We start from the raw sequence: 25,345 nt of genomic DNA, 5'->3' as shown, positions 1-25,345 counted from the left end.
TTAATATTTTGAATTGCAAAACCTTTATTAATCTGTTCACTGGTGACATTAAAATGCATATATTTCTGTACATTAGTTTTTAAAAAGAACTTTAGGTTAAAAAATGTCTTTCAAAAATAACTGATTTATATAAAAAGTATTTAATATAGAGAATAAGCACCTTTCAAAGGTAAAAGTCCCTGTGACATAGATAATACTAATCAAATCTCCCTTTGAAAAGAATTTCTGTTTGAATACAAAATAATACACTTCTTGTCTCCATCTTTTTCAAACAAACCTTCAGCATCACTCAATTTGGGGATCACACTTAATCCAGCAAGGTAATGATTGTGTGTCTGTTCTTCCAAAGAAGATACCAAATACAAAGTTTCTAGTTTAAAAATAGCACCACTGGAGGAAAGGGATAAGTCTTTTAAGTGCCAAGTCCCTAAACAAGTGATTTACCAAAATTCATGGTAATTAAATTTTGAGTGGTTGGTTGTTATAACCTTTCTGTAATCTGGAGTGGAAAACAGAATAAAGTTGAAAAACAAAGCAAAACAGTAACTTTGAAGAATCAGCCCATACACACACACCCCCCTGCCAGACTGTGTTCTTTGCTGTCTGCCAGTTGCATCACCAGTCAGAGACCTCTACCACAAAGGGCGTTTTCACGTCTATCTTCCCGCTGTTGACAATGGAGCAGTCAGTGAATGGGCGGTCATGCCCGTCAGTTGCCTGCAGTTCTATGGAGTGGACCACTGTCTGGTGAGAGAAAAGGAGACCCATGGATCACTTCTGACCAGCAACTATGATGACCAAGAGGTAAAATCAATGTGAAGTCTGAGCCCTAGTGGGAAATAAGTTTTCATTTTTTATGATTACAAAAACCATGCAAGCTAACTATGGAAAACTTAGGAAATTGATATATAACAGTAAAATTTACCTACAAGCTTGCTGCTCAGAGGGCATATTTGTGTGTTTCCTCTCTTCTTTTTATTAGCAACCTAGCTCTAATAAAAGCTATTTCTATTTACTTGTTACAGCCCAACTTACGAGTTAACATGGAATTTGAGATAATTTCAGCTCCACTCTGTAAGAGGTCTAAGCAAAAGAAAATGAGCCAGAAAGCAGATTTAGTAATGGAGCCAGTTCTGGGTTGGCCCATTTTAAAGCTGACTCCAGTGATCTACATGCTGTACGTGTGTGTACCCAGTCACCTAGTTGTGTCTGACTCTTTGCAACCTGATGAACTGTATGTAGCCTGCCAGGCTCCTCTGTCCATGGGATTCTCCAGGCAAGAATACTGGGGTGGGTTGCCATTTCCTCCTCCTGGGGATATTCCTAATCCAGGAATTGAACCTGCATCTCTTGCGTCTCATCTCCTGCATTGATTGGCAGGCTGATTCTTTACCACTAGTGCCACCTGGGAAGCTGAATCTACAGGTTGAGTCTGATACTAATGTAATCTCTACCCCAAGGGCTTCCCTGGTGGCTCAGACAGTAAAGGATCTGCCTGCAATGCGGAAGACCTGGGTTCGATCCCTGGGTTGGAAAGATTCCCTGGAGAAGGGAATGCTACCCACTCCAGTATTCTGGCCTGAAGAATTCCATGGACTGTATAGTCCATGGGGTCACAAAGAATCAGACACAACTGAGTGACTTTCACTCACTACCCCACCGGTGGTATAAAGACCCCTTTCTCTACTCTGGATGGTTTCACAGCCCATGGACCACTCTATCTCATACAAGGCAAGGACTAAGCTGCAGCTGCTGCTGCTAAGTCGCTTCAGTCGTGTCCGACTCTCTGCGACCCCATAGACAGCAGCCCATCAGGCTCCCCCGTCCCTGGGATTCTCCAGGCAAGAACACTGGAGTGGGTTGCCATTTCCTTCTCCAATGCATGAAAGGGAAAAGTGAAAGTGAAATCACTCAGTGTGTCCGACTCTTAGCAACCCCATGGACTGCAGCCCACCAGGCTCCTCCGTCCATGGGATTTTCCAGGCAAGAGTACTGGAGTGGGGTGCCATATTTGACCACAATTTTTAACATGCTTGTTTGCAGGCCCACCTGTGAAGGTTCTGATTCTACAAGTCTGGGGTGAGGTCCAGTGTTAAGAAAACCACTTAGACAATCTCTGGAGGTTCAGGGGGTGGAAGTCAGGAGATTGTGAAAATTCCTTGAAACTGTATGACACACACACTTTCTTATTCTCCTTCTAGAGACAGTTTATAGTTTTCAATAGTTTCTCAAAGTATTATATGACTCATAAAATGTTCAGGACTCTTTGTCTAGGACCAGGAAGCAGATCTTCCAGGATGCATGCCAATAGTGGAGGGAGGTTAATACAGCAAACCAGGGCACCAAGACATAAGATCCAGAAGACTGGAAGGAAAACCATGACCAGAAGAAGGAAGCCCCAGATGCATACTCTTCATTTTTCTTACAGCCTAGCATTAAAGTGAAAGTGAAAGTGAAGTTGCTCAGTCATGTCCGACTCTTTGCAATCCCATGGACTGTAGCCTACCAGGCTCCTCTGTCTATGGAATTTTCCAGGCAAGAGCACTGGAGTAGGTTGCCATTTCCTTCTCCAGGTGAATCTTCCCAACCCAGGGATTGAACCCGGGTCTCCTGCATTGCAGGCAGATACTTTACCATCTGAGCCACAAGGGAAGCATTATGTTGTATTTAAAAATGCTCACTTGAATCAGTTTACATTTAAAATACTTGGAATCTGATTAGACTCAGCAGTCAAAACTCCAAACTGTTTTAACACATGCATGTCTATGTTTAGCTCATTTAAAAAGCAGTAAGAGGCTGGAGACTAGGATTCCTTGCTATTCGAGAATACATTCTTTTGAGGACACTGGCTCATGAAAATGTAGGCATGTCCTTCACTGTGACGGGACCTAAAGTGATATATTAAGTGACAGGTGTTTGCCCCATTTGCTTCTCATCCCGCTTGTTATTTAATCATTAAGTTTTGTCCAACTCTTTGGGACCCTGTGGACTGTAGCCCACCAGGCTTCTCTGTCCGTGGGATTTCCCAGGCAAGAACACTAGAGTGAGTTGCCACTTCCTTCTCCAGGGGATCTTCCCAACCAAGGGATCAAACCTGCATCTCTTGGACTGGCAGGCAGATTCTTTACTGCTGAGCCACCTCAGAAGCCCTATCCCACTTGCCAATGAGAATTATTTGACAGTTCTGGTTGAACACATCTTTGCCTTGTAAGGGAGGTTCTGAGTCAGCCAGCTCAGTACCTGCCCTTTAGTTGGGTAGAATCAGAATAACAGGTAGAAGTTGTGGAAAAACTACAGTGAGTGAGATTAGTTTATTTATGTTTGGATGAGTTCGCATGAAAACAATGAAATATGGCAGAGGGAAGGGACTCGAGGATGCTCCAGGGTTGTACTGGGCAGACCTTACAGCTGCCACTTGAGGAGCTGGAAGAGCATCTTTGGGCAGCTGCTAAGGAGGAGAAATGCAGGGAGTGGAAGGGAATGAGGATTTTAAGAATTCTTCCTGTGGATTATGAATTGGGCCCCTTTGATGTTCTTTGAGACACAGGAGCATAAATTTGAATTCTCTTTAGGAATTCTGGTGATTATACTGTGTGCCTCTGAAAGTGACTTATATCTGTACTGAACTACATGGGCTCAGGGTTTTAAAAATATTTTAAATTGTGGTAAGGAACACATGGAGAAGAAAATGGCAACCCACTCCAGTATTATTGCCTGGAAAATCCTATGGACACAAGAGCCTGGCAGGCTACAGTTCATGAGGTTGCAGAGAATCACACACGACTGAGCAACTGAGCACAAGAAATACATAACATATAATTACCAGCTTAGCCACTTCTATGTAACTTTAAGTTCATTAGTTTAAGCATATTCACATTATTGTGCAACCAAATCTCCAGAGTTTTTTCATCTTGTAAAACTGAAGATTCATAGCTATGCTCATTGAACACCAGCTCCCCATTTCTTCATTCCCCAGCCCCTGGAAACCATCATCCTGCTTTATGTTCCCATGTACTTGACTACTTTAGATCCCTCATTTGAATGGAATCATACAGTCTTTTTGTGACAGGCTTACTTTACTTAGCAAGACATTCTCAAGATTTATCCATGTTCTAGCAAGTGACAGGATTTCCTTTCTAAGTTTAATGATATTTCATTGTACCTACAGGATTTCATTTGGTTACATTAAAATGGCTTTCCAATTATATCTAATAGTATGATAAATTAAGGACTCAACTTCTCCCCCAGCTTCTGCTCCAATACTCCTAACAATTAAAATACTGTGTGTGTGTGTGTGTGTGTGTGTGTTAAGTCGCTTCAGTCATGTCCGACTCTGTGAGCCTATAGAGTGTAGCCCCCCAGGCTGCTGTGTCCATGGGATTCTCCAGGCATGAACACTGGAGTGGGTTGCCATGCCCTTCTCTAGGGGATCTTCCCAACCCAGGGTCTGAACCCACATACCATATATACTTTATTCACCTTTGAAGAGGCCAGTCAGCATATAATTATGGCTCTCCAAGAAGCATAATTTGAGAGCAAATCACTATGAGTACTTTCATTATAAAGCTTTGAATGAGGAAAAATAATATATCAAGTTACCATTCCATCGAGGACTTTTCCAAATACCACATGTTTGCCATCCAGCCAGGTGGGCTTGGTCAAGGTGATAAAGAACTGAGAGCCGTTGGTGTCAGGCCCAGCATTGGCCATGCTGACCCACCCAATGCCATAATGCTTCAGTTTGAAGTTCTCATCTGGGAATGTCTCACCATAAATGCTTATACCTGGGTGAGACAAAACAAAAAGGGTAGAGTCAACAGATGTTTTACAAAAGTAAATTCTTCAAAGGCAAGTATAAGGTTTGAGTAGAACTGGTTAAGAGAATCCTATAGAAGAAGATGGGAATGAGGAAAAGATACAAGAGCAATTAATCAGAAGATAAAATTTACTCCTTAAGGAAACAGAGCACCAGGGACCAAAGAAACAAACAAAAGCCTTAAGTATCACACAGGAAGGTAAGATGCCCTCTGGCCTCAAACGAACACCCAAACCTTGACCAAGCAAGTCAGTGATTTCACTTTGAAATGAGAAGGAAGGGAAGGGCAGGATGGCATGGTAATGTCTATGGAATGATGGGTAAGCCATCCTAGTGACCCCATCTCTGTCCTGAGGGTCAGGTCACTTGTCCTGGGTCACTCATACCTCAGCAGCCAAGCCAACTGCAATATACACTTAATATACACCCTTAGCCAATCCTCGTAACAGTCCTATAGGATAGGTTCTCTCATTTCCATTGTGAACGGGAAACTTATCAAACTTATCAAATGGGAGCTTATCAAACTTGAAAAAAGTAAAACTTGAACTTCTGGCTCCAACTCTGGTTCTCTAAGCACTTAGAGCCTCAGTACTAAGAAGAATAGTGCCAGCCTGGAAGTCATTAGGCTTGATGACTTCAGGGTACAGAGGGGTGACAGCAACTGGGAGCAGCCAGGGAGCCAGCCTTGAGCCAGAGGCAGGCACAGGGACTGGAGATCTAGCACAGCACATTTTCCCTATAAAACATCAGTTTAGACCATCTGCTCCATCCCCCAACCCTGAGTGCCTCTGACACCCAACTTTTGCACTGCAGGGCACCTTATCCATCAGTGGCCAACCTTAAAGTCCTGGCTCAGTTAGCTCTCATGTTATCTCCTTCTTACTATGCAGTACTTGTGAAGGACCAGGCAAAAAACTTCCTTAAGACTTGGCTCTTACATGGGCATTTTTCTTCATTTTATACAACCAAAACCTCTTCATAGCTAGCATAGTTAACTTTTCAAACAGGTTATCTAGAAAGTGTTGCCATAGAGGAATACTAAGGACATTTTGTGAATCTTAAGGTGTACATCTTGGGATATACAGCTTCTAAATAATAACTGGATATTTTAACAACTTCACTCCTTTGTAGCCCTTATTTTATATTTATCTGAGTAATTAATATTTAATAATTTAAGGAACCCTGCCTTTTTTTTTTTTTTTTTTTTTTGTAGAAGAGGTCAAATATAATTCATCTTCCTAAGGAAAAAAAAAAAAAAAAAATCCAATCCTGGCTCAGTTAGAAGGACCAGAAGTGAATACCAAAGGTAAGCAATTTATAGCTGGTTGGTAAGTGACATACGAAGTAGCCTGGCAGGAAAGTTCTGCCTACAGAGAGGTCTAGGCTAAATTTAAATGATCCAAAAGGTCCTATCTCCAAAACTCAGAGAATTTTAATTCTGTACATGCCTGTGCATGTGCACACACGCACACACACACACACACACACATACACACACACAAGGCAGAGAGAGCAGAGAGAGAAAGAAAGACGAACAGAAGAGAGAACACAGGGAAGTTCCATCACCATTCCTTCAAGGGCCCAGGCAGGACGGCGGAGTGCCAGTCCTGAGGGGACCGGCACCGGAACTGCAGGCTTTTCCACCGGAGACCCAGCTCTGCAGCAGCCCCATTCAACCAAGTAACCTGAGCACGTTCCTCTGATCCAATCTACATTCCCATACCCAGCAGCATCTCCACCGGTGTCTTGGCAAATCCAAGCATTTAATGACAGCCATTTTGTTATTTTAAAAAACCATTGCAATAAACATAAAATTAACAATAGTGTTTGAAAATGGCTTGTTTCTTTAAAACATTAGCCATTTACTATCTACCAAACCCAGTATTTGCTGAATTAAAAATCTTAAACCTGAAGTAAATAAAAATGCGGTGTAGTTCCATATTGTATGTATGTTCAGGAAAAGAACTCACTACATTTATGAGGAAAAGACAGACCAGGGAGCTGGGCAGCTGGAATCCTCAATGAGAAACAATAAGCTCAGATATATTTGAAATTCTGTAAACTGAATTATGGGTTCTTTATTGAATTCTAATGGTGTTGATAAAAATTAATTTATACTATAATTGTGACAAGTGGTCTATTAATTTTTTATTACTGCAAAAGCTGATGATAAAAAGAGAATTCTGAAAGAAGGAGGTAAATTCACCTGTGATCCTGCCACCTAAATACCAGTCTCATCATTCTGGCATGATGCTTCTGGACCCCCCAACCCCCCCACCCCCGCCGGCAAAATGCACTTCTGCAGCTGGCTGTCCCCCTCCAGGGCACACGGTTTCTCAGTCTACTTCTCCTTGCTATGACAGACATCTTTCCATATTGCTACCTACCAGGAGTCTAGGATTGTCATAACTGCAAAACAGCCTACTAAATGAATACATCTCCACTAAAGAAGGATAATGAACACCCAAGCAAAGACTGTTTAAAATTAGGAGGCCTCACTCATTCGCACCTACCAAGATTTTGTTAGATGAGGCCCCCCCAGCCAAAAACTCTTTATCTTTCTGGAAGAATTAGTTTGTCTTTTTGACTTTGTTTCTTGAAGCTGGGAGTTCAATATGCTGGGCAAATATACCATCTTAGTCTTAGGTTTCACTTGGGTAAGCAGGAAAGGAAAAGTTTAAGAGACAACATTACCACCAGTGCCATCTCCCCGGGTGAAGTCTCCTCCTTGAATCATGAAATCTTTGATGACGCGATGAAATTTGCTTCCTTTATATCCATATCCTTTCTAAAGAGATTATGTCAATTGAATACACAAGCAGATATAACCCATACTGTAAGATAAACCCCAGTGTTTATCTGGAAATGACAAAATGAGAAAATTACACACAATATCTACAGAACTAAAGTAGGTACCTACAATAGTTTACTGACAGATATTTATCATTAGCTGACTGAAAAAATAACTATGGAAATAAAATACTAACATGCACAAGTAAAAAGAAGTCTGCATTTTCACTTAATGACTTTCACTTTCTAGAACCTTGAGGAAACTGAGTGCTTAAAGAATACAGATTTTATAGAAAAACAAAGTAAAATATTATTAGATGTCTTGGGTTCATCTCATCTACTAATTTAATACTTATTTTCCCAGGTACAACTTTTTTTTTACATTTACATTTTTAAAAAGGTGTTTGTTTTTAATTGGAGGATAATTGCTTTTCAATATTGTGTTGGTTTCTGCCATGCATCAACATGAATCAGCCATAGGTATACATGTGTGCCCTCCCTCTGGAACCTCCCTCCCACCTCCCACCTCATCCCATCCCTCTAGGTTGTCACAGAGCCCCAGTTTGAGTTCCCTGAGTCATGCAGCAAATTCCCACAGGTTATCTGTTTTACATATGGTAGTGTATATGTTTCCATGCTATTCTCTCCATTCAACCCCCAGGATACATCTGTATGTTTGGCTTAAAAGGAGGAAGATTCAATTCTGTGCACAGTTAAAGGGGATAAAACTGAGATATACCTCTCCCGTTGCCAGAGCGACAAAATTTTCCACAGTCTTGGGCACGACTTTTCCAAAGAGGCCAATTACGATTCTGCCAACATCTTTATCTCCAATCCTCACGTCAAAGAAGACCTGCATGTGGTTGAAAGGCGGAACACAAGGTTACACTGTGGAAAAGCCACAGTACAAGGTGAGTGCACGTGACAGTCTGAGAACGGACCCACGTGTGAGGCCCCGGCCACCAGCATTTTATAAAGGAGGGGGTGAAGGAGCAAGAGATAAGGGAGTTCTGAAACCATCTTTGTGGGTGCATTTCCCTTGCAAATATTCATTCACCAAACCATTATGGAGCACCATCACTGAGTCAGACACTGTGCTAAGAACTGGGTTTAAAGTTGGACTCAGTACTGTCAGAATGAGCCAGTAACGTCTTCAAGAATTCTTCTCCCCCAGGTACCCCAGACACACACTGCTGTCGCCTCGTTTCCTAGCTCTGTGGACAAAGCTAGGGGTTGAGAGTGGAGACTACTGCTCTTCTGAAAGGTGATGCTCTCCAGTCTTGGCAGGAGAAAAAAAAAAAAACTGGTGAGGAAATAAATAGTCTAACTGTCCAGATTTATTTTTTTGTAACTTCGAGCAGCACCAAATTCCCAATGAGTTCTCAATAGATGTCTGTTGTCAAGGGGGCTGTGAAAGATGATCAAAACACACAGCCCTGCTCCAAAAGGCCTGCCAGTCGCGTCCAAACACACTAAGACATGCAGGCCTCTGCTGCGTCCTAAGCACAGCAAACATCGCACGCTGGTCCTGACAGAACCATTTACCCCGTACACTTAAGACACCGAATCCGGTCCTCACGCTCCCAAAGTTGCCCAAGTAGAATGTGCCCTTTCTCTGTCACAGCATTTTAAAACAGAAGAGAGCAAGCACAACTCCAGAAGTCAGTCACTTCTTTCTTTGCAGATAAGCCTTAAAAGTTCTCTTGGACTTTTTTTTAACTGTTTCACCTAAAACGCAATTATATACGTTCTGCTTCACAAATCACTGTGTTAAGATAATTTCGAGACAGAACGTTTGAAAAGGCCGCAGAGTTGAAGGGCATTCTGTTAGCAAGTTTAGATTATATGAACCAATTCACTATTTGAATGGGTAAAAAAAAAGACATTCAAGAGATGGCTTTAAAAAAATTTAAGAAGGTGTCAAAGAGAAAAGATGTCATACAGTTTGGAAAAATCGCAAAGTAAAGACTGTCAAGCTTTAGTTCAAGACAAGAGCCTCTGCCAATACATCAGGACGTCTGTCACAGAATGATGTGATATTTAGTGTTCCATATGGCATTTTGCAATTTTACATGGCCAGAGCTACAAAAAACTATTATTTACGTGGTAAAAGTTTAGAGAATGCATAAAAGACCAGGCCCTTGAGATTGGGCAGTGCAGTGAAGGAGGACGATTCAGGAAGCTCTATTAATGCCCGCAAGAGCCTGGCATGCGGCCTGGGTCAAAGAAGCAGTTCTCCAAAGGGATTTCCAAACCAAGGAGTAAATTCAGTAACAGGCAATAATGAAGAGGCTCCAAGACAAGAACTGGGTATGTAATCCATAAGGAAGCACCACATAAGCCTGCCAGACTTTTAAAATAAAGAAGAGAAAAGAAAGCCTGTGAACATTTCAACAGCAAAGAGAATAAAATATGGGAGGACAGCATGAAAAGATGAAGAAAAAGTGTCTGTGTCACCCAGCGTAACTCTCCAATAACCATCTTGTTTTCCTACATGCGGCCTAGCACACGTATTAATACAATGTTTTTTCCCAAACCACAGCGTCCTTCAACTTCTTGCATGATGGCATGAAAATACAGCAGAGTTTCCCTAACTCTAATGGAAACGATAAAATCAAATCTTATTAAATACTTGTCAAAGATCTCTGCAGAAGGCATTGTAAGGGTACAAGTGGAGGAAGTCCCTGTCCTCAGGGAGATTATGGAGAGAGACAGGCCAAGTACATGAACAGCCATAGCACAAGGCTGCAGGTGACAAGGACCCCAAGAACACTGAATACTAGTGTGCTGGAGGGATGCTGAGGGCTGAGGGAAGGCATCCAGACAGAGGTGTGATGGGATGCCAGCCTGGAAGGAGGGGAGCAGCCTCCTGGGACAAGAATGGGCACAAACCCCACCTGGCAGTTCTTTCTGGAACCAAAGCACTGAGGCAGGAAAAGGGATCCATGTGCAGAGAAACAACACAACCCTTCTGACCACAACCAGCTGGGAAGGAAGACTCTCACCCATTTCAGAAGGCGGAGGAAGGATCTGGCTAAGAGTTCCAAGTTTTGTTAGGCAATACTAGGAACATGAAAGACAGAATTTCAATTTGAAGCTGCATTCACTTGGACTGCCATTTGTCATGAATGTGGCTCTCTCTGTCTAGGCAATTTCTACCTGAAGGGGTGGAAATGGCATTTTTAGATCCCCAGTGCCCAGCACAGTGTCAGCTGAAGCAGGTACTAAAAAAAAAAAAAAAGTCAGGCAATACTGAATGAAGACCAGGGCACACGCACACCTAAACAGAGGGTAAGGTGGGCCTGGGGTGGCTGCCAGGCAAACCCTCGTACCCTGAGATTGTCTCTGACTTTGCTACCTGTCCTTGGGAACAGGCCCTGTGAAAGGGATGAGGCTGCAAAGTCCCACAGAAGAGGAAGCACAGAGATAGTCACTGTGATGGGAAGTCAAGCTTTACAAGAAGGTATGTACAGATAAAATGTCATGGTTAGAGGTGGTGATTATCTGTGGATATCAGAGCAGGCTTCCTGGAAAAGATGGCGCTTAAATTCCACATTGCACTTCAAGAGCTGGCCCCTTGGTCCCTCCTTTTTTCCCTTGAGGCTGCCCTTGAAAGTCATTTGAAAATTATGGGCACTAGAGGGTGGGAGCCTGGTGGAATGCAGTCTGTGGGGTCGCTGAGTGTCGGACACGATTGAGTGACTTCACTTTCTTGCATTGGAGAAGGAAATGGCAACCCACTCCAGTATTCTTGCCTGGAGAATCCCAGGGATGGGGGAGCCTGGTGGGCTGCCGTCTATGGGGTTGCGCAGAGTCAGACATGACTAAAGTGACTTAGCAGCAGCAGCAGCAGAGGGTGGGAAGAGACAGGGGAAGAGGCAAGAGGACCTCACAGAGCCTGCCCCAAACCCTTGTAGGGTTAACTGTGCTTCCATTTCCAAAGTAACTGGGGAAGACACCCAAGTGCTGGAGCCTCGAGGTCAAGGAAACTGTTCTCAAACCAGCTCCACCACTTATTGGCCATGGGACCTTGGGCAACTCCAAGCCCCTGCTCATCTGTACCTGCCCTGCTGCAGGAGGATTAATAAGATAACACAAATAACACTAACAGTTGACCTCTTAAATCAGGAACTTCAATCAGGGCTAAGCACTTTACCTGCTCTATCACATCTAATATGCCAGCAAGTATTATTTCTATTTCCACTTACAGAGGAGGAGCCTCAGGCATTCTTGGTAACTTGTTATTACCTCAGGTGAAGCCTCTTAGCCACTCTGAGAACTGCAGAAAGTGACAGCAACCTGTGACTTGAGCACAGCTGCAAAGATGGCAGCATTATTTTCTACACTCTCAGGTGCCTGATGCTGTACAGAGCCCATGGCATCTGCTGGAAAATGCAAGGGTGCAAATGCCAACTGGGTGGATTTTGAGACCAGTGAGTCTCCCAGACTGGGCAGGAGGCTGAGGTGGTGGCTGGCAGCAAGATTCACAGACAAGAAAGGGCCCTGGGAGGGACAGCACTTCATATCTCTCATTTACAGATTCTTGTTTTCAAACACTATCAGAGGAAAAGCTGAAGACTGCTGGGGAAAACATACAATACACTAGAGTGATGGCCAATTCATCTACTTGTCCACACTCAGAGAAATCATTTTGAATATTTCCACTTCCCAGTGGAGTAGTTGTCTTAAAATGCCCCTACTGAAAAAGTAATTCAGCAGAGTCGAATCTGTGGCAGGACGTGCCTGCACAGTTAGTTTTTAGAACTTAATGACAAATGGGGTGGGGAAAAAAAGGAGATAGTGTTAAGTGACTATTCCAAACCTAGAGTGCATGAAAACTCACTCAGTGAATGCACCCTGGCTAAGAAGCCCCACTCTTCTTCCCCTCTCCCTGAGGTTCCCAACCACAGTTCGTTTATCACCGCACCCCGGCAGCAGGGCCTTCCTGTTCACTCTTCACTCTCAGGCTACATCAGGTATTGGGCTGTACCTCTCCTGCCCGTGTCCTCCCCGCTCCTCTGGTGGGGTCTGCAGTGGAGGAGCACTGCTGAGGCACCCAACACTGTCATTTCTTCTGGCAGACAGGGGACCGATTGTTAAGACCACCTGCAGCTGCTCCTTCTTCCAGATTCTAAGACACTCCTGCCAGGGGGTTTTCGAGAAGTGGTGATCAAGGGCACCAAATCACTCCTTTCCTCCCTCTGTCTCTCCGGGCGTCCTCCCATTATCTTCTAATCTTGGGTAAACGTGCTGAAAAAAGACCTGAAGCTCTAAGGAGGCAGTCTAAGGCAGATCTCCACCCCACCACCTCCCATCGAGATTGAAAGGCTGGCCTCAGTCATGCAGAGGCCTCCTGGGCCTCGCTCAGCAGCATCCCAAGCCCTGTGTCTACTCCCCAGTCTGAAAAGCGCACCTCTCCCTCCCTGGCGGGGATTGATGGTGGTTCCTAAACACGAAAGGGAGGACAGTCCTTGGTTAAGCAAGGCCACGTAACGCCTACCCTACCCCAAGCGACAGGGGCTGGACCTGGGGCTCTGAGAGGCCGGGTGACATCCGCGGGGGCGGCCCAGCTCCAACCCCTCCTCTCGCAGCGCGCCTCCTTCGCCCTCCTGCATTCTTCCTGCTTCTATTCCCAAGTCTCCGCCACGCCGAAGGAAGTCCTCGGCTGTCTCCTCCCTAGAGAACGGGCTCACCGGTTCCGGAAGCTTCTCCCAGCTCGCGGGCTGGTGGCCACGTCGGATCACCAGCCCAGGAGATGACGCTCAGACAGCCCGCGGCGGGGGTGCGCTCGGCCTAGCGCCCCTAAAGTCTCCCAGGAGAGCGAGGGCGCCCCCGCCTCACGCGCGCGCGGGGACCCCCACCACTACCACCTAGCCCCGCGGCCGCCTCCCATCCTCTGCGCCTGGGAAGCCCCCTGATCGCCGCCCCTGACCCTGAGGTTCCAGTCCCCAAAGCTCCCCCATCCCCCCGGGCGGCACGAGGAGAACTTGCTGCCCGCTGCCCGGTCACCTTGGCCGTCACCGAGGGGCCTCGCTTGCGGAAGCCCGAGGCTCCCGCGGACGGTACGAGGGCGCTGAGCCCCACGCAAAGCACGAGAGGTAGCAGCGGCCGGAGACCCGGGCCCATGATGAGCGGTGGCGGTGGCGGTGGAGGCAGCGGCTGGGGCGCGACCGCAGACTCCTGGACTGCCGGCGGGACTCCTGGCCCGCTGCGCCTGCGCGCTCCCGGCTCGAGGGGCGGGGGTGATGGAGACGCGGCGATCCGGGCAGGCCCGGAACCTCGGGCGCCTCCTCCCAGGTTCAGCCCAGCGACCCGAGCTAGGGACTCGGAGAGGCGCGCCGCGGAGCGCGGAGCCGAGTCCAACCGCCGCGCGGGTGGAGGGTACACTGGGCGCGGGCATCCGGAGCAAGCCGGCGCTGCTCGGATGATGCCTGATAGGTCCGGACCCGTGAGTTGAGGGATGCAGACTGGGGCATCGCCGGGAACTTACAGCGTAGACGCGTATTAAACCTGATGGAAAGTCGAGGGCTCTCCGGGATCCGGGTCATCCTGGCATCTTGCTTGCCGCGACGGGTCCCCCTCTGTGACCGCAGCCGCCGTTGGAGCCGAGCAACCTCTGCCAAGCCTGCCAGGTTCCAATGTTCCATCAGAGGCTTTAGCTAAGTTCTGGACTTCTCTCAGAACTCTTGAGACCCTGGGTGTTTCTACTCGATTACACAGGACGAATGACCTCTAATTGAGATGATTCAAATTGAGGATATACTTTTTACAAACTTAAAAATTATGTTTAGAAATTAATGACATGGGGAAATACTCATATTTTTAAATGAAAAACTCATGTTGCAAAATCGGACCTCGATTGTGTAAATGTATAAAGGCATTTTAAAAACGGAAAGAAATGTACCAAAATATTTACAGAAGCTATGGTGATAGGATAATAGGTTTTTGTTTTCTTTGCAATTTTCTGATTTCCCAGATGTTCTACATTGAACATGTAAGTATTTTATAATCAGGAAAACGTTTTAAAACTCAATGCTGTTTGCCTTAGGACTTCAAAGAACTTTTTAAATGTAATACAGCCAAAATTAACTACAAATTAATGATAGTTTTCTCTTGGTTTTCTTAGGGGCTAGTGCCATGACTTTCAAGCCAAGATTTTCCTTGGGTAAGCACATAGGATTCCTATGTGTAACTAAATGTAGGTCTAAAATTACACTGGAACCATTTATTATGTATACAAAGGGTAACCACCACGTTTGAAGGCTGGGCAGAACACTTGTGAGCTATTTTGGTATTTCAGTCCAGTGAAGGGTCTAATGGCTTTCCTCATCACTCTCACCCCCCAATGAAGAAAGAATCTCCCTTTTGTAGCAAGCTAAGGGTATCAGAGGGCTTATGCCTGTACTTATTTCTCCTGATTCAGATCTAGTACAATGTCAGGTATATAGTGATTTCTCAACAAATATTTATTCAGTAAGTGAATTTTTATATTGGGAAGATTAATACAAATAAAGAGAAGTGAACAAAATGTACATGTACAAATCAACAAATTATCAAAAAGCAAATAAGCTAGAACCCCACATATCTAAAGAAATGAAATATTCACTAGCTCTCTAGAAACTCCTCTTGTGTTCACTTGCAGTTGCTAACACTTTCTTCTCCCTAAATTAACCACTATCCTGACGACTTTCAATAAGGTTTAGTTTTAACTTTGTGTGACTACAATCTTCTGTGTTCTTTTTGCTGAAATTTATGAAATTCATCCATGATTTTGTGTGTAGCTATTTTGATGCATAGGACAAGCTAGGGGCTGAATTTTTTTCCATACGAATTCCATTGTCTCAGCATAATTTATTGAAAAGTGACTTCTTATTGCTCTGTAATGCTACTTCTGTCATGGAATAAATGTCCCTACATGTATGGGTCTGGTGTGCTCCCGCTTTTGTGTCCCATTGATGTATTTGTCTATCTTCATGCCAGCACTACATTGTCTTAATGAAAATAGTCTTATAATAAGTCTTCATAGTTAGTAGTAGAAGTCGTCTTACTTCGTACAATAGATTTCTGGCTATTCTTGATCCTTTCTGTGTTCATATAAACTTGAAAATCAGCTTGTCAGTTTCCATAAAGTGGGATTTTAATTGGGTTTGCATTGCATGTATATCCTTTTGGAGAGACTTGGCATACTTGTAATATTGTGTCTTCCATTCATGAACATGGCATAGTCCTCCATTTATTTCCCTCTTCTTTAATTTCTCTCAATATGATTTCATAGTTGTCTGTCTAAAAACCTTATACATATAATGTTAAGTTGATTTCAAGGTATTTGGTCTTTGTTTTGTTTTTTGCTATTGTAAATTATATCTTTTTAACGTTTATTTACCTGTTTGTTAGTATTATATCATAGTGAAATAAATTGTGTATATTAATCTTGAATAGGCTAGTTTGTTAAATTTATTAATTGCAATATTTATCTGTGAATTATTTAGGATTTTCTATATAGACAACTATATTATTCATAAATAATAACAGTTTTATTCCTTCCTTTCTAATCTTTATACCTTTTATTTCTTTTTCTTGCCACCAGGACCTTGAGTACAAAAAGAAGTGACTATAGGATGAGTCATTGTTTGGGGGTTAAATTTTGCCCCCAAATGGGTACATCAAAGTCAGAAACCCCGGTATCTGTGAATGTGACCCTATTTCCAAATAGGGTTTTTTTTGTTTTTTTTTTTTTTTGCGGATGTAATCAAGTTGAGATCCTATTGAAGTAGGTTATGTGACTAGTGTCCGTGTAAAAAGAGGAGAGACAAAGAAACCATACCCCCAGGGGAAACACCATGTGAAGACAGAGAAAGAGATTGGAGTGGTACATCTGAGTCAAGAAATGCCCGGGATAGCTGGCACCACCGGAAGCTAAGAAGAGGCCAGGAAGGACCCTCCCGTAAGGAGAGCGTGGCCCTCTCAGCACCAAATTGCGGACATCTAGCCTCCAGAACTGTGAGACAATACATTTTTGTTGTTTTAAATGATCTCAGTTTGTGGTACTTTGTTATGGCAAGTCTAGGAAACTAATAATACACTTGTCTGTCCTAATGCCAGAGGAAAAGCTTTCAATATTTTACCATTAAGTCTGATATTTGCTGAATATTCTTTTAACTGAGGATATCCTCTTTCAGCTTAAGAGAATTCCTTTTTAGTTCTGATTCGTTAAAAGGTTTTGTCACGAATTTGATCAACTGAAAGCATGTACTGAAAGCAACCAGAAATAATCACATGATTTTCCCTTACTCTGTTCATGTGAATTGCATTGATTTTCAAATCTTCAGCCATCCTTGCTTTCAGGAGTACACCCAATATGTATTAACCTTTTTTTTATATTGCTGTATATGTATATAAAGCAAATTTAACAAGAACTGAAAAAAGGCATTTCTCCTGAAATGAAGTTCAGGAAAAAATACCAGTAAATAAATTGATTTGGCTTTCCAGTTCAGGCCAAGCAAATCACCAGCTTTCCGTTTTTATGTTAATGGATAATTTTGCTATTTTTTGTTCAGAATATTTGCATCTATATTCACAAATCAGACCAGCTTAAAAAAATTTCCTTTTTGGAATTTCCTGTCAGTGTTTTTTTTTTTCCTTGGTCAGGATTATTTTAGCACCTTAACATGCATTGGCAAATGGTTAGGGTTTTTCCCTATGCTTGGAAAAGATATGTGAATGATTGCCATTAGTTCCGCCTTGATTGTTTCTTTTAAGCCATCTATGCCTAGAGTTTTCTTTATTGTAGTTTTAAATTATAGGTTAATGTTTTTAATGATTGATGACTATTTAAGTTTTATATTCTGTCAATTTTTACATGTATATTTTGAGAAATTTACTTCATTTATATTTTTAAATTTATTTACATAAATTTGTTTAATACATCTTTTTATAATTTTGTAGGTCTGCAGGACTTATAGTAAAGGTTTTTTTCATTCCTGACATTGACTGTTTTTATGTTTTTTCTTTTCAACAGCTCCATCAAATGAGTTTAGGATTATAATATGTTTGATTTTATTTCATTAGTTTATATCTTCATTCCTTCCTTCTCTTTCTTTGAGTTTAATTTCCTATTATTTTCTATCTTGTTGAAATAGACTCTATTTTTTTTTCACTTAGCAGTATGCATTAACATTTCCTCCATGTCATTTCAGTTCAGTTCAGTTCAGTCGCTCAGTCGTGTTCGACTCTTTGCAACCCCATGAATTGCAGCACTCCAGGCCTCCCTGTCCATCACCAACTCCCAGAGTTTACCCAAACTCATGTCCATCGAGTCGGTGACGCCATCCAGCCATCTCATCCTCTGTCGTCCCCTTCTCCTGCCTTCAGTCCCTCCCAGCATCAGGGTCTTTTCCAATGAGTCAACTCTTTGCATGAGGTGGCCAAAGTATTGGAGTTTCAGCTTTAGCATCAGTCCTTCCAATGAACACCCAGGACTGATCTCCTTTAGGATGGACTGGTTGGATTTCCTTGCAGTCCAAGGGACTCTCAAGAGTCTTCTCCAACACCACAGTTCAAAAGCATCAGTTCTTCGGTGCTCACTTTCTTCACAGTCCAACTCTCACATCCTTACATGACCACTGGCAAAACCATAGCCTTGACTAGAAGGACCTTTGTTGGCAAAGTAATGTCTCTGCTTTTGAATATGCTATCTAGGTTGGACATAACTTTCCTTCCAAGGAGTAAGCGTCTTTTAATTTCATGGCTGTAGTCATCAACTGCAGTGATTTTGGAGATTTTTTGATTTTTTGGAGATTATATTTTATTTTCATTTTTGACATTGACTGTTTTTACGTTTTTTCTTTTTTTTTTTCAACAGTTTCATCAAATGTGTTTAGGATTATAATATGTTTGATTTTATTTCATTAGTTTATATCTTCAATGAAAATAAAATCTCCAAAAAAATAAAGTCTGACACTGTTTCCACTGTTTCCCCATCTATTTCCCATGAAGTGATGGGACCCGATGCCATGATCTTAGTTTTCTGAGTGTTGAGCTTTAAGCCAACTTTTTCACTCTCCTCTTTCACTTTCATCAAGAGGCTTTTTAGTTCCTCTTCACTTTCTGCCATAAGGGTGGTATCATCTGCATATCTGAGGTTATTAATATTTCTCCCAGCAATCTTGATTCCAGCTTGTGCTTCTTCCAGCCCAGCGTTTCTCATGATGTACTCTGCATAGAAGTTAAATAAGCAGGGTGACAATATGCAGCCTTGACGTACTCCTTTTCATATTTGGAACCAGTCTGTTGTTCCATGTCCAGTTCTAACTATTGCTTCCTGACCTGCATATAGGTTTCTCAAGAGGCAGGTCAGGTGGTCTGGTATTCCCATCTCTTTCAGAATTTTCCAGTTTATTGTGATCCACATAGTCAAATGCTTTGGCATAGTCAGTAAAGCAGAAATAGATGTTTTTCTGGAACTCTTTTGCTTTTTTGATGATCCAGCAGATGTTGGCCATTTGATCTCTGGTTCCTTTGCCTTTTCTAAAACCAGGTTGAACATATAATGGCTTAATAACTCATGTGTTTTTTTTATTGCTGAATAGCTCTCCATTGTATGCTATACTGCTGTTTATCCATTTACCTACTAAAGGACATCTGTTGATTGCTTCCAAGTTATGGAATTATGAAAAAAGACACTTAGCTCTGATACAAGTTTTTATACAGATGTAATTTTTCAATTCCTTTGGATAAATACCTTGTAGAGTGATTGCTGGATCATACGGTAAGAGTATGTTTCATTTTGTAAGAAACTGCCAGTCTTCCATGGTGACTGTACCAGCAGTGAGTGAGAGTTCCTGTTGCTCCACATCCTTGCCAGCATTTGGTGGTATCAGTGTTTTCAATTTTAGCTGTTCTAATAGGTGTGTGGCAGGGTTGGCAGGGGAGGGTGGGTGTAGTATTTCAGCTCTTAATGTTGTGTAAGCCAAATTCTTTTTTTTTTCCCTTAAATCCATGAATAACAACATTCCTGAGAAGAAAGAATCCTGAAAACTATGATACAAAGAACTTAGGTTGTGTTTTTTCCCATTTGTTTAAACTAAAAACAAAACCAAGAATAAGTTACCCATTTCTCCCATCCCCAACTCCCACTGCTGGCAATCACCATCTGTTCTCTGTATGAGATAAGTTGTTTTTTTGTTTGTTTGCTTTTGATGTTTTTAAGATTCCACCTATGAGAAATAATGTGATACTTGTCTTTCTCTCTCTGATTTATTTTCCTAAATTCATCAAATTTTTTAGCCTTTCTTCTTTTACATCTATGTGCAATTAAAATGATAAAATTCCCCTTAAGAAGCACAACTTTAGATGCTTTCCACATCTAAAATTTTGATATGTATTATTTTCATTATCATTCAGTTAAAAATATTTTCAAATTTACACTTTAAAAAACTCGTGTTGCTTGCTGCTGCTAAGTCGCTTCAGTCGTGTCCGACTCTGTGCGACCCCATAGACGGAAGCCCACCAGGCTCCCCCGTCCCTGGGATTCTCCAGGCAAGAATACTGGAGTGGGTTGCCATTTCCTTCTCCAATGCATGAAAGTGAAAAGTGAGAGGGAAGTCGCTCAGTCGTGTTGCTTAGAAGTATAGTTTATTTCCAAAACATAACTCTTTAACAATCCTTTTATTAATAAGTCCTAGCTTAGTTGTATTGTGGTAAGAAAGCATTCTCCTTATTATTTCATTCTTTTAAAACATTTGGAGACTTGGTTAATGACATAAGATCTGGTCAGTTTCGGGGGTAAACAGTTTCCTGTGTATTCAGTGTCTTCTGCCCTTGCTGCCCATCTTGCTGGACTCAATATTCTGTGTATGTTCATTAGATTGAGCTTGTTAATCCTGCATTTCATATCACTATCATTCTTGACCTTTTATCTGCTTGTTATAAGGGTTATAAGAGTTAATATAGGAGTATGTTAAAATCTCTCATTATCACTATAAATTGTCAATTTCTCCTCATAGATTTGTAAATTTTTCTTTATGTGTTTTAAGGCAACTCTATTATTTATGAGTGAAAAAAAATAAAGTATTATTTTTGATAAGTTGATAATTTTTTATAATTATGAAGTATCACTCTTTACTTCTGGTAATGCTTTCAGCCTTGAAGTCTGAATTATAACTCACCATCTTTCGTCTACCCAATGCATGGTTTATCTTTTACTATTATTCTACTTTTAATCTATCTGTCCTTATATTTCAATATATCTCTAGTAAATAACATAAATTGTTTCTTTAATAAAGTTTGGTATCTTTATCTTAGGCAGAATATATAGCCTATTTACATTTAATGTATTTACTTCATGTTTCGATTTAAATATAATGTCTTCATATTTTATTTCTATTGGTACCCTATTTTATGTTTCTCTTTCTTCATTTTCTAGCCCTACTCTGATTTGATGGAACAGATTTTAGTAATCTGAATTCCTCCTATACTAGTCTGATATTTACTCATCCTTTTAATACTCTTTCAGTAGTCTTATTAGAGATTACAGCATGCAATCTTGATTTTTCAAAGCCTAGTGTTACTTGTTAGTTTTATTTTCTTTCTGGATAATATAAAACCTCAGAACACTTAATTCTATTTGCTTTCATGTAATTTTGTGTAGGTGTAGTCATGAATTTTATTTTTATCCCCACAACTCATAATCAGTTCAGCTCAATCGCTCAGGCATGTCCAACTCTTTGTGACCCCATGGGCTGTATCACGCCAGGCTTCCCTGTCCATCACCAACTCCTAGAACTTGCTCAGACTCATGTCCATTGAGTCGGTGATGCCATCCAACCATCTCATCCTCTGTCATTCCCTTCTCCTCCTGCCATCAGTCTTTCCCAGCATCAGGGTCTTTTCCAATGAGTCAGTTCTTCACATCAGGTGGCCAAAGTATTAGAGTTTCACCTTCATGAATACTCAGGACTGATTTCCTTTAGGATGGACTGGTTGGATCTCCTTGCAGTCCAAGGGACTCTCAAGAGTCTTCTCCAATGCCGCACACAGTTCAAAAGCATCGATTCTTGGGCACTCAGCTTTCTTTGTGGTCCAACTCTCACATCCTTATATGACTACTGGAAAAACCATACCTTTGACTATGTGGACCTTTGGCAGCAAAGTAATGTCTCTGTTTTTTAATATGCTTGGTTAATATCTAGGTTGGTCATAGCTTTTCTTCCAAGGACCAAGCGTCTTTTAATTTCATGGGTGCAGTCACCATCTGCAGTGATTTTGGAGTCCCCCCAAAATAAAGTCTCTCACTGTTTCCATTGTTTCCCCATCTGTCTGCCATTAAGTGATGGGGCCAGATGCCATGATCTTCGTTTTTTGAATGTTGAGTTTCAAGTCAGCTTTTTCCACTCTCCTCTTTTACTTTCATCAAGAGGCTTTTCAGTTTCCTCTTTGCTTTCTGCCATAAGGATGGTGTTGTCTGCATATCTGAGATTATTGATATTTCTCCTAGCAATCTTGATTCTAGCTTATGCTTCATCCATCCCAGCATTTTGCATGATGCATATGAGTTAAATAAGCAAGGTGACAATATACAGCCTTGATGTATTCCTTTCCCAATTTGGAACCAGTCTGTTGTTCCATGTCTGAGTCTAACTGTTGCTTCTTGACCTGCATACAGGTTTCTCAGGAGGCAGGTAAGGTAGCCTGGTATTCTGATCTCTTTAAGAATTTTCCACAGTGTGTTGTGATCCACACAGTCAAAGGCTTTGGCATAGTCAATAAAGCAGAAGTAGATGTTTTTCTGGAACTCTCTTGCTTTTTCGATGATCCAACAGATGTTGGCAATTTGATCTCTGGTTCATCTGTCTTTTCTAAATCCAGCTTGAACATCTGGAAGTTCTCAGTTCACATACTTTTGAAGCCTTGCTTGGAGAATTTTGAGCATTATTTTGCTAGCATGTGAGATGAGTGCAATTGTGCGGTAGTTTGAACATTCTTTGGTGTTCCCTTTCTTTGGGATTGTAATGAAAACTGACCTTTCCAGTCCTGTGGCCACTGCTGAGTTTTCCAAATTTGCTGGTCGGAACTAAATCAAATCCCTTATGATTATGCAGTGGGAGTGACAAGTAGATTCAAGGGATTAGATCTGATAGAGTGCCTGAAGAACTATGGATGGAGATTCATGACATTGTACAGTGGGCAGTGACCAAGACCATCCCCAAGAAAAAGAAATTCAAAAAGGCAAAATGGTTGTCTGAGGAGGCCTTGCAAATAGCTTAGAAAAAGAGAAGCTAAAGGCAAAGGAGAAAAAGAAAAATATACCCATTTGAATGCAGAGTTCCAGAGAATAGCAAGGAGAGATAAGAAAGTCTTCCTCAGTGACCAATGCAAAGAAATAGAGGAAAACAATAAAATGGGAAAGACCAGAGATCTCGTCAAGAAAATTAGAGATACCAAGGGAACTTTTCATGCAAAGATGGGCACAATAAAGGACAGAAATGATATGGACCTAACAGAAGCAGAAGATGCTATTAAGAAAGGGTAGCAAGAATAAACAGAAGAACTATACAAAAAAACATCTTCACGACCCAGATAATCATGATGTAGTGATCATTCACCTAGAGCCAGACATCCTGGAATGCGAAGTCAAGTGGGCCTTAGGAAGCATCACTACGAACAAAGCTAGTGAAGGTGATGGAATTCCATTGAGTTATTTCCAGTCCTACAAGATGATGTTGTTAAAGTGCTGCACTCAGTATGCCAGAAAATTTGGAAAACTCAGTATTGCCTAATAAAATCATATACATTTAGATTTATCCAAATATTTGCATTGTCTTTGCTCTTTATTACTTCCTGTACTTCTAACTTTATACACTGATCATTTTCCTCCTGCCTAAAGAATTCTATTTGGTATTTCCTTAAGTGGTAGTCTGCTGGTAAGAAATTATTTTATTTTTATCTGGAAATGTCATTCCTGAAGGATATTTTTGCCCAGTATAAAATTATTGTCATTCAACAATATGAACATGTCATTTCTTTTGACTTCTCATTTCCATTATCTCTATTGAGAAATTTGCTATTATTTCTTTGAAAGCAATATGTCTTTTTAAAATCTAAATGATTTTAATATTTTTCTATATTTTCAAAGCAGTTATATTAGAATTTGCTTAAGTACAGATTTCTTTTTATTTATCCTTCTTGGGATTCATGGACTTCCCTTGTAGCTTAGTCGGTCAAGAATCTGCCTGCGAGGCAGGAGACCCAGGTTCGATTCTGTATTGGGAAGATGCCCTGGCAAAGGAAATGGCAACCCACTCCAGTATTCTTGCCTGGAGAATCCCATCTACAGAGGAGCCGGGCAGACTACAGTCCATGGGTCACAAGAGTCAGACACAACTTAGCGACTAAACCACCACCACCTCGGTGTGTCATAGCTATTCTTCCAAGGAGCAAGTCTTTGGGCTTCCTTGGTACCTCAGCTGGTAAAGAATCCACCCGCAGTGCAAGAGACCTGGGTTCGATCCCTGGGTTGGGAAGATTCCCTGGAAAAGGGAACCACTACCCACTCCAGTATTCTAGCCTGGAGAATTCCACAGACTGTATAGTACATGGGGTCACAAAGAGTCGGACGTGACTGAGTGACTTTCCACTCACTGGGATTCATGGGCTTCCTAATTCTGTGACTTGATGTCTCTTACCAACTTTAGAAAAGTTCAGCCATTCAAAAATCATGTATAAGCTGTACCACTACCTAAAGCAATTACTTTCATTTCTGTGCATTCCTTCATGGTGTCCTTCACATGTTTCTAAAGCATTTTTGTGATACAATAGTGGTGTAAATTGTATAATTTAAATAACAGATAAAAGGTAAGATTGATATAAAATGTGTACAGTATGTATTGCATCTATGCAAATGTATTGAGTATATGAAATGTGAAAAGGATTCGCTAGTGTGTCGGCAGTTATCTTTTGTAGTATCACAATAAACTGGAGGTTTATGTTTATAGCTTGCCACTTTTGTTGCAGTTTTGATTCATCATAAACAGTAGTGTGTTTCATTTACTAATGATTTATGAGTACCAAGAGTACAGTTTTATCATATTTAGGTTTTTTCCTAGTATGTCATAAGCAAGTGTTACATTTCTGCTGCTTTTAACATAAAAATGGCTCTCCAAGCTACCTCTCAGTGTCATTCAAAACACTTTATTTCTTTGCCATTGTGTTACTTTTTCCCTCATTTATAAATGACACCTTAGTTGAGTCAAATGTTACCTTCCCTCAAACTACAAAGAAGCTTTGCTAAATTAAATTCATGTTTAGAAAATAAATGCTGAAGGCTTTCGTTAATTCTTGCATTTGAATGGTGAGTTTTGGCCTGGAAAATTCCTTTCAATTGTTGGCATGAGGGCGAAGTCACCTTAGATCACTAAGAGGTGCTAGGGTCTGGCTAGGACTCAGTATTGGAGGGAGGTCACTGGGACTCTCATTGTTTCAATCTTTAATGTGCATAGCACGTTTTTTTCTGGAGCTAATTATTTACTCAAATGTTCTCCCTTCACGGACCACCCATGCCAAACTTCAGTGACAGTCTTCAAGGAATTAGAAGGTCACCTTGCCTTTCTTCTCACCTTCCCAGAGCTCCTCTGCAGGCCAGAAGAGAAGCGGGAGCATTGACTTCCGTTGACATTTACCCACGCTAGGCACTGGGGTAAAAAAACGAAGATTTGAAGATCCTTGGTTCCTGCCCTCAAGGAG

The 25,345-nt window shown here is 41.7% G+C and overlaps 1 protein-coding gene and 1 long non-coding RNA gene across 2 annotated transcripts; one reads left to right on the top strand and one right to left on the bottom strand.

Moving 5' to 3' along the window:
- On the bottom strand, positions 1-13,800 carry PPIC (peptidylprolyl isomerase C). The gene is made up of 5 exons (NM_001076910.1): positions 13,616-13,800; positions 8,346-8,459; positions 7,511-7,604; positions 4,600-4,784; positions 1-744 (listed from the first exon to the last, which is right to left on the bottom strand). The coding sequence occupies exons 1-5, from the start codon at positions 13,730-13,732 to the stop codon at positions 616-618; spliced, it is 639 nt and encodes a 212-aa protein (NP_001070378.1). The 5' UTR covers positions 13,733-13,800; the 3' UTR covers positions 1-615.
- Positions 8,459-24,937, top strand: LOC104972827 (uncharacterized). The gene is made up of 3 exons (XR_003035568.2): positions 8,459-11,069; positions 14,733-14,771; positions 16,194-24,937. It is a non-coding gene; the product is annotated as an uncharacterized lncRNA (long non-coding RNA).
- Positions 24,938-25,345: the final 408 nt, after the last annotated feature.

Source organism: Bos taurus, chromosome 7, assembly GCF_002263795.3.
Source record: "Bos taurus isolate L1 Dominette 01449 registration number 42190680 breed Hereford chromosome 7, ARS-UCD2.0, whole genome shotgun sequence".
Classification (NCBI taxonomy): domain Eukaryota; kingdom Metazoa; phylum Chordata; class Mammalia; order Artiodactyla; family Bovidae; genus Bos; species Bos taurus.
The sequence above is the reverse complement of the archived record's forward strand: the minus strand, read 5'-3'. Positions and strand labels throughout refer to the sequence as shown.